At 47.3% G+C, this 9,832-nt stretch overlaps 1 protein-coding gene across 1 annotated transcript; it reads left to right on the top strand.

Annotated features, from left to right (window-relative positions):
• The first annotated feature begins 230 nt into the window (after window positions 1-230).
• Window positions 231-2,136, top strand: LOC125643866 (uncharacterized). The gene is made up of 2 exons (XM_048867098.2): window positions 231-830; window positions 1,419-2,136. The coding sequence occupies exons 1-2, from the start codon at window positions 248-250 to the stop codon at window positions 1,958-1,960; spliced, it is 1,125 nt and encodes a 374-aa protein (XP_048723055.2). The 5' UTR covers window positions 231-247; the 3' UTR covers window positions 1,961-2,136.
• Window positions 2,137-9,832: the final 7,696 nt, after the last annotated feature.

Genomic DNA, 9,832 nt, shown 5'->3' with positions numbered 1-9,832 from the left:
AATCGATTTCCTTACTCCACCCCTGACAAGTGGATTAGCGCTTAAATCGACGTTGCCGGTTCGAATTTGGGGTACTGTGGACTCAATTCGATGGTATTGGCCTCCGGGAGCTATCCCAGAGTGCTCCATTCTGACCGCTCTGGACAGCACTCTCAACTCAGATGCACTGGCCAGGTAGACAGGAAAAGAACCGCGAACTTTTGAATCTCATTTCCTGTTTGGCCAGCGTGGCAAGCTGCAGGTGACCATGCAGAGCTCATCAGCACAGGTGACCATGATGGAGTCCCAGAATCGCAAAAGAGCTCCAGCATGGACCGAACGGGAGGTATGGGATCTGATCGCTGTTTGGGGAGAGGAATCCGTGCTATCAGAACTCCGTTCCAGTTTTCGAAATGCCAAAACCTTTGTGAAAATCTCCCAGGGCATGAAGCACAGAGGCCATAACAGGGACCCGAAGCAGTGCCGCGTGAAACTGAAGGAGCTGAGGCAAGCCTACCAGAAAACCAGAGAGGCGAACAGCCGCTCTGGGTCAGAGCCCCAAACATGCCGCTTCTATGATGAGCTGCATGCCATTTTAGGGGGTTCAGCCACCACTACCCCAGCCGTGTTGTTTGACTCCTTCAATGGAGATGGAGGCAATACGGAAGTAGGTTTTGGGGACGAAGAAGATGATGAGGAGGAGGAGGTTGTAGATAGCTCACAGCAAGCAAGCGGAGAAACCGGTTTTCCCGACAGCCAGGAACTGTTTTTCACCCTAGACCTGGAGCCAGCACCCCCTGAACCCACCCAAGGCTGCCTCCTGGACCCAGCAGGCGGAGAAGGGACCTCTGGTGAGTGTACCTTTTAAAATGCTATACATCGTTTAAAAGCAAGCATGTGAAAGGATTACTTTGCCCTGGCATTTGCGGTTCTCCTAGATGTAGTCCTAAAGCCTTTGCAAAAGGTTTCTGGGGAGGGCAGCCTTATTTCGTCCTTCATGGTAGGACACTTTACCACTCCAGGCCAGTAACACGTACTCGGGAATCACTGTAGAACAAAGCATTGCAGTGTATGTTTGCTGGCATTCAACCAAAATCCGTTCTTTATCTCTCTGTGTTATCCTCAGGAGAGTGAGATATAATTCATGGTCACCTGGTTAAAATAGAGTGCTTTTCTTCAGGGGACACTCAGAGGAGCCCATTCCTGCTGGGCTGTTTGCCTGTGGCTAAACAGAAATGTTCCCCGCTGTTAGCCAGAGGGAGGGGAGAAGGTTGAGGGGGTAGTCACGCGGTGGGAGGAGGCAAAATGCGACCTTGTAACGAAAGCACATGTGCTATGTATGTAATGTTAACAGCAATGTTTACCCTGAAAGAGTGTAGCGACTGTTTTATAAAATGTGTCTTTTTAAATACCGCTGTCCCTTTTTTTCTCTCCACCAGCTCCATGTGTTTCAATGATCACAGGATCTTCTCCTTCCCAGAGGCTAGTGAAGCTTAGAAATAAAAAAAAACGCACTCGCGATGAAATGTTCTCCGAGCTCATGCTGTCCTCCCACACTGACAGAGCACAGACGAATGCGTGGAGGCAAATAATGTCAGAGTGCAGGAAAGCACAAAATGACCGGGAGGAGAGGTGGAGGGCTGAAGAGAGTAAGTGGTGGGCTGAAGAGAGTAAGTGGCGGGCTGAAGACAGGGCTGAAGCTCAAATGTGGCAGCAGCGTGATGAGAGGAGGCAGGATTCAATGCTGAGGCTGCTGCAGGACCAAACCAGTATGCTCCAGTGTATGGTTGAGCTGCAGCAAAGGCAGCTGGAGCACAGACTGCCACTGCTGCCCCTCTGTAACCAACCGCCCTCCTCCCCAAGTTCCATAGTCTCCACACCCAGACGCCCAAGAACGCGGTGGGGGGGCCTCCGGCCAACCAGCCACTCCACCACAGAGGATTGCCCAAAAAAAAGAAGGCTGTCATTCAATAAATTTTAAAGTTGTAAACTTTTAAAGTGCTGTGCTTAAAGTGCTGTGTGGCATTTTCCTTCCCTCCTCCACCACCCCTCCTGGGATACCTTGGTAGTCATCTCCCTGTTTGTGTGATGAATGAATAACGAATGCATGACTGTGAAGCAGCAATGACTTTATTGCCTCTGCAAGCAATGATTAAAGGGAGGAGGAGAGGGTGGTTAGCTTACAGGGAAGTAGAGTGAACCAAGGGGCGGGGGGTTTCATCAAGGAGAAACAAACAGAACTTTCACACCGTAGCCTGGCCAGTCATGAAACTGGTTTTCAAAGCTTCTCTGATGCGTACCGCGCCCTCCTGTGCTCTTCTAACCGCCCTGGTGCCTGGCTGCGCGTAACCAGCAGCTAGGCGATTTGCCTCAACCTCCCACCCCGCCATAAACGTCTCCCCCTTACTCTCACAGATATTGTGGAGCACACAGCAAGCAGTAATAACAGTGGGAATATTGGTTTCGCTGAGGTCTAAGCGAGTCAGTAAACTACGCCAGCGCGCCTTTAAACGTCCAAATGCACATTCTACCACCATTCTGCACTTGCTCAGCCTGTAGTTGAACAGCTCCTGACTACTGTCCAGGCTGCCTGTGTACGGCTTCATGAGCCATGGCATTAAGGGGTAGGCTGGGTCCCCAAGGATACATATAGGCATTTCAACATCCCCAACAGTTATTTTCTGGTCTGGGAATAAAGTCCCTTCCTGCAGCTTTTGAAACAGACCAGAGTTCCTGAAGATGCGAGCATCATGCACCTTTCCCGGCCATCCCACGTTGATGTTGGTGAAACGTCCCTTGTGATCCACCAGAGCTTGCAGCACTATCGAAAAGTACCCCTTGCGGTTTATGTACTCGGCGGCTTGGTGCTCCGGTGCCAAGATAGGGATATGGGTTCCGTCTATAGCCCCACCACAGTTAGGGAATCCCATTGCAGCAAAGCCATCCACTATGACCTGCACATTTCCCAGGGTCACTACCCTTGATATCAGCAGATCTTTGATTGCGTGGGCTACTTGCATCACAGCAGCCACCACAGTAGATTTGCCCACTCCAAATTGATTCCCAACTGACCGGTAGCTGTCTGGTGTTGCAAGCTTCCACAGGGCTATCGCCACTCACTTCTCAACTGTGAGGGCTGCTCTCATCTTGGTATTCATGCGCTTCAGGGCAGGGGAAAGCAAGTCACAAAGTTCCATGAAAGTGCCCCTACGCATGCGAAAGTTTCGCAGCCACTGGGAATCGTCCCAGACCTGCAACACTATGCGGTCCCACCAGTCTGTGCTTGTTTCCCGAGCCCAGAATCGGCGTTCCACAGCATGAACCTGCCCCATTAGCACCATGATGCATGCATTGTCAGGGCCCATGCTTTCAGAGAAATCTGTGTCCATATCCTGATCACTCACGGGACCGCGCTGACGTCGCCTCCTCGCCCGGTATCGCGTTGCCATGTTCTGGTGCTGCATATACTGCTGGATAATGCGTGTGGTGGTTAATGTGCTCCTAATTGCCAAAGTGAGCTGAGCGGCCTCCATGCTTGCCTTGGTATGGCGTCCGCACAGAAAAAAGGCGCAGAACGATTGTGTGCCATTGCTCTGACGGAGGGAGGGGCGACTGACGACACGGCTTACAGGGTTGGCTTCAGGGAGCTAAAATCAACAAAGGGTGTGCCTGTACATCAAGGAGTATTTCAGGCAGGACTGCACGGAGGGTTCCAATAAGAAATGGTGCACCTAAGTTATCGTTGTTATTGGAACAAGGAGGTTAGCCTGGCCTCTGATTGATACATGGCTAGATTTACCTCGCTGCACCTTCTCTGTGAGTGACTGCAGTGTGACCTAGAGGAATGAGTCCCCTAGACAGGGGAGGAGGCAAATGAGTACAAAACAAATCTGGTCTATTTCTTGTTTTGACCCACTCCATCTATCTTTTACATCTTTGGCTGGCAGCAGACGGTGCAGAAGGACTGCATGCCATCCACATCTCATGGCTGCTCGGCAGAAGATGGTACAGTACGACTGCTAGCCATCCCCATCTCTTGCCTGCCTGGCAGAAGATGGTACAGTACGACTGCTAGCAGTCCGTATCGCCTGCCCGCTCACCATAAGATGGTTCAATAGGACTGACTGCAGGACTAAAGAGAATGACCTGGTCAAGTCACTCCAAATTTAGTCCCTGCGCCCATGTCTGCCCAGGCGCTCCCAGCCGACGTGGCCAGGAGCACCTCGGACACGACGAGGACGACTACCAATCGTATTGCACCGTCTGCTGCCAGAAGGCAATGGGTTGCTGCTACTGTGCAGCAAAGCCGTACCGCGTCTGCCAGCACCCAGGAGACATAGGGTGATGGTTACCTGAGCGGGCTCCATGCTTGCTGTGGTATGGCGTCTGCACAGGTAACTCAGGAAAAAAGGAGCGAAATGATTGTCTGCCCTTGCTTTCACGGAGGGAGGGAGGGAACGGGGGCCTGACGACACGTACCCAGAACCACCCGCGACAATGTTTTAGCCCCATCAGAGTGCTCCATTGTGACTGCTCTGGACAGCACTCTCAGATGCCCGATTGTTTGCCGTTGCTCTGACGCTGGGAGGGGTGACTGAGGACATGGCTTACAGGGTTGGCTTCAGGGAGCTAAAATCAACAAAGGGGGTGGCTTTACATCTAGGAGTATTTCAGGCAGGACTTCACGGAGGGTTCCAATAAGAAATGGTGCACCTAAGTTATCGTTCTTATTGGAACAAGAAGGTTAGCCTGGCCTCTGATTGATACATGGCTAGATTTACCTCGCTGCACCTTCTCTGTGAGTGACTGCAGTGTGACCTAGAAGAATGAGTCCCCTAGACAGGGGAGGGGGGGAAGCAAATGAGTACAAAACAAATCTGGTCTATTTCTTGTTTTGATCCACTCCATCTATCTTTTACATCTTTGGCTGGCAGCAGACGGTGCAGAAGGACTGCATGCCATCCACATCTCATGGCTGCTCGGCAGAAGATGGTACAGTACGACTGCTAGCAGTCCGTATCGCCTGCCCGCTCACCATAAGACGGTTCAATAGGACTGACTGCAGGACTAAAGAGAATGACCTGGTCAAGTCACTCCAAATTTAGTCCCTGTGCCCATGTCTGCCCAGGCGCTCCTGATCGACCTCACAGAGGCGACCAGGAGCACCTCAGACATGACGATGATGGCTACCAGTCGTACTGTACCGTCTGCTGCCACAAGGCAAGGGGTTGCTGCTACTGTGTAGCAATGCCGTACCGCGTCTGCCAGCACCCAGGAGACACAGGGTGACGGTTACCTGAGCGGGCTCCATGCTTGCCATGGTATGGCGTCTGCACAGGTAACTCAGGAAAAAAGGCGCAAAATGATTGTCTGCCCTTGCTTTCACGGGGGGAGGGAGGGAACGGGGGGCTGACGATATGTACCCAGAACCACCCACGACAATGTTTTAGCCCCATCAGGCATTGGGATCTCAACCCAGAATTCCAATGGGCAGCGGAGACTGCGGGAACTGTGGGATAGCTACCCACAGTGCAACGCTCCGGAAGTCGACGCTTGCCTCGGTACTGTGGAAGCGCTCCGCCGAGTTAATGCACTTAATGCACTTAGAGCATTTTCTGTGGGGACACACACACTCGAATATATAAAACCGATTTCTAAAAAACCGACTTCTATAAATTCGACCTAATTTCGTAGTGTAGACATACCCTTAGACTGTAAACTCTCTGGGGCAGGGACTGTCTTTTACTATGTGTATATACAACACCTAGCAGAACAGAGCCATGAAAACACCTGTTATTCTGCCATTCAGATGCGAATTGCTAGCCAAGACCTAGCTGGGCACATCGCTATCCCTTTTCACAGGACAATCCAAATGGAAAGCAAATGGTTAACTATATCTGGTACTGTGTGTCCAGCAGTAGCAAGGAAGAGTCTGTAGACTGTTAATGGGCTAAGAGAGATTCTGATGTGGCTCTCTCTCAGTCTCTTCTCTTGAAGTTGTTCCACTGAGTATTAAATAATGATATATGGATTGGATCAGAGAGCAAGTGAGAATGACTGTAGTCCCATGGCTAGAGCATTCACCACAGAGGTGGGGCAGAAAGGGGAATTAACCTAGACACTTCCACATCCTGAGGCCTCCTCCTCCTTGGTCATTTTGTGTGGAGTTTGGTCTGCTCTGAGCATGCCTACTGGATTGAGCCCCATGGGTAAGATAAGTGGGACCACATCTAGTTTCAGCTGGTTGGAAGATTCCACTTGGGATAAGGTGTGAGACTGAAGGAGGAGCATGCATGTCCAGCACCTCGGGGACTGTAACAGTGGAAATTTAGGTGCTGAGGGATTTTTAGGCACCTCTGGGTTGAGGCGGCAGCTTAGCGGGGCTTTTGAGGATGTCAGTGGTGCCTAAATTTTGGACTTAGGCACCTAAGTGGGAGTTAGGTGCCTACGTCTTTTTATGGAGCTTGGCCTTCCTCTTTCTGTGCCTCCATTCCCCATCTATACAACAGGGATTAAAGCACAGTGGTGCTGTGAGGATAAATACATTAAAGACTGTGAGAGCCTATGTGCTCTCATAACAGGGGTCATATAAGTACGTAGATGTTTGATTGTGCCAGAATGACCAAGATGTCTGCCTCCATAACTCCGTGGATTGCAGTGGAGTTTCACCGGCAGAGAATTGGACCCAAATTGTCCTTAATGTCAACTCTCTCATAGAGCATAGCTATAAAAATTCTCTTCCGATTCCAGAATCAAGCTGGCTGCATTCCTGAGATTAGGTTCAATGCTCTTGGGGGCAACAAAGCAATTCTACTTAATTACAAAAGGCTCGCTCTGCTCTTTGAACATAGTACATTTGATATAAGAATATTGCACTGGTTTTACAACTACACTGAAATATACAGTAGAACAAACAGCCTATGCAATTACATTGCATGGCAACATATTTGCCCATCTTAGAAAGGCACAGGACAGACACCTGGATTATGCACAAAACAGTTAGCTGGCAGAAGTTAAACGTCTACTTTATTTGCTTTTTATAAAGATCCCCAATCTCTTTTCAAGAAACCCAAAGATGCTAACAGGCTGAGATGATTAAATGAAACTTATGAAGAAACACTTTATACCAATTTAGGTTATTTACCCCACTGTGCAAGGTACTAGGGAAGAAGACCTACATCTCAAAATGTTGTTAAGGTACTTCAGCTCATAAAGCAGTGAATGATCTCCAGTTTATGAAGACTGAAGGCAATATTCTTTGTGATCCAGTGGATAAGAACAGATTTAACATTTTTATTAAAGTTAATGTTAAAAAAATTATATAATGCATAGGTTGGGAAAAGAGTGTCTGTACATCTGGGTATAGTGCTTAGATTATCCACAAATACAAAGTTCGTTTTTAAAAGTCATATGATACATAGAGTACTTAATCAGCAATAACCCAAATAAGATGCAGAACGAGAGAAGTCTCTCCTACCTCTGCCACTGACTTACTATGTCATTTCCCCTCCTATGCTTTGTCTGTCTTATCTACTTAGACTGCAAGCTCTTCAGGTCTGGAACTCTCTCTTATTCTGTGTTTGTACAGCGCCTAACACAACGGGCGCTTACTGTTGGTTGGTGTCTCCAGGCTCTATTTTAAGAGAAATGATAACAATGAATCCTTACAGAGCCTATCAATCTGTATTGTCTGGGGCAGACTCCGGGTTATATTAAGGTGTTGAATTCCAACAGCTGTGCGTCATGAACAAGGCATTCTACTCTCTGGAAGACAATGAGGCAGCCTTAATTAAATCTAATTGTCGCTTTCCATTGCATTACATTGTAAAGCTGAATGTTTTTGCTTAGTCCATAAAAGACCAGCATCCAATGTCTCCTGTATTCTAAAGCGCTCAATGACATTTGTTTTTCTGCCTGTGCAATATGCAGCAATAACAACTAGCTAATGCCACAACAGACAAAATGCCTCAAGGTTCGTGTCAACTGGAGTGTGATCTCTCTGAGCTGGAGTTTATATAAATTGGCTGTAGCTCATTAGTGAAGAGTTACACATGGTAAACGTTGCTGAGCATCCATGAATGTGACATAACATTGCAAGCTATTTAGGAGAGACACTGGGAGAGTGAGGATCATTATTATGATTATAAGAACAGGAGGACTTGTGGCACCTTAGAGACTAACAAATTTATTTGAGCATAAGCTTTCATGAGCTACAGCTCACTTCATTGGATGCATTCAGTGGTTATGCCGGTCATTAAATCCTTTCTTTCTGCTTACCAGGCTATAGCAGTTAGCTAGGTGCACTTAGTAAATCATGACATCAGTTATCGGGGATTTAGGGCCCAGTCCAACAGCTCCTGTTCACACAAGTAAGAATAGCTGGATCAAATGCATGCTGGCTATTGACTTTGCATTGAAAAGATAAATGATTATCAGACAGAATGGAGTTCGGGGCTGATCTTGCAAAGTATTGATGCCCTACTGAAGTCAATGGGAGTTGATGACATTCGCCACCTGTCTGGGTCAGACCATTTATGTGTAGGTAGCAGGTAGAAAGGACTGTCCATCATCAGCCAACTCTCCAGTATGATGTTTATTGCAGTGGCATTGTCTGGAGGAATAAGCACAGTTTTGAGAACCAGGGAGTTCGGAGGTCTAATCTCAAATCACCAAGTATGGCATTTTGGGGAAGTCACTTCTTATCTGATTGAAAAATTTCTATTGAAACTGGTTTTAGACAGAAAATTGGGTTTCTGGGTGAATGCAAACTTTCATGAATAGTGTCTACTTTCCGTGCAGAAATTTGACTTTTCAACGAAAAACTTTTCAGCCAACAACTGCAAACCTTTGTCTTTCAGCTGAACATGTGCTAAGAAAAAAACAGAAAGCTCCCAAACAGAAGTTGAAATTTTCCATGAAAAAATTAGATAATCCCCCCCCACCCCCCCACCCCACACACGTTGCTGGGATTTTCCACAAAAAAACCCAAACAAACAAAATACACAACAACCATCACCATTTTTCTGGCTAGTTTTAGTCACAACAATTTTCCTTATGGTAGATCTGAACACATAAAGTCATATAAAATAGCTAAGTATAGATAAGAGTGTTTCTTATCCAGACTTGTAGTCTGTGTAATTTAATACCAGGTAAACATCTGTTTGCTGGTGCTTGTTTTCCATTGCCAGACAATTGTGCTTTGGTTGTGTATATGTTCCACATTGTGCTTCCAGCTGTTACTTTCTCCTTTTTTGTGATCTCCTGCCTTAGTAACAGTGCTCGCAGTCCTGATACAGGAACCTTGGCTAGTTGCTCACATCCCTACAAATAGCTACGTACTTCATTTTCCAGCAGGCATGCAGAAGGAATGTACAGCTTTGCCCTTGTAATGTATACCTGATTCATGGCCAAAAATGAAATGAAAAACCAGTGACAGTATTACAGCAAGAGATAGACTAAGAGAAAGAATGGCCATAGTTACTCATTTCTCTTACAGGTTTCAGAGGAACAGCCGTGTTAGTCTGTATTCGCAAAAAGAAAAGGAGTACAGTATTTGCCCATGATTTTGTTCATAGAGGCCCGATCCAATGCCCACAGCAGCCCATTGACTTCAATGGGACTCTATGGACATCAGTGGGAGTTGGACAAGTCCCATAAACAACAGGGTGCAAAAGTCATAGATGCAAATATATCACCTTGGTCCCATGCCAGTTTGCCTGGACGTCATCAGCCTAACAGATAATAATTGGAGCTGGACGGAAGTTTCCCAAAGGAACATTTTTCCCATCAGAAAATGCCAGTTTGTCAAAACTGAAATGTTCAGCTGGAATGTGTTGATTTTGATGAAATTCCT

The sequence above is a fragment of the Caretta caretta genome, chromosome 10, assembly GCF_965140235.1.
Source record: "Caretta caretta isolate rCarCar2 chromosome 10, rCarCar1.hap1, whole genome shotgun sequence".
Lineage (NCBI taxonomy): Eukaryota > Metazoa > Chordata > Testudines > Cheloniidae > Caretta > Caretta caretta.
This window is presented reverse-complemented; position numbering and strand designations above follow the sequence as displayed.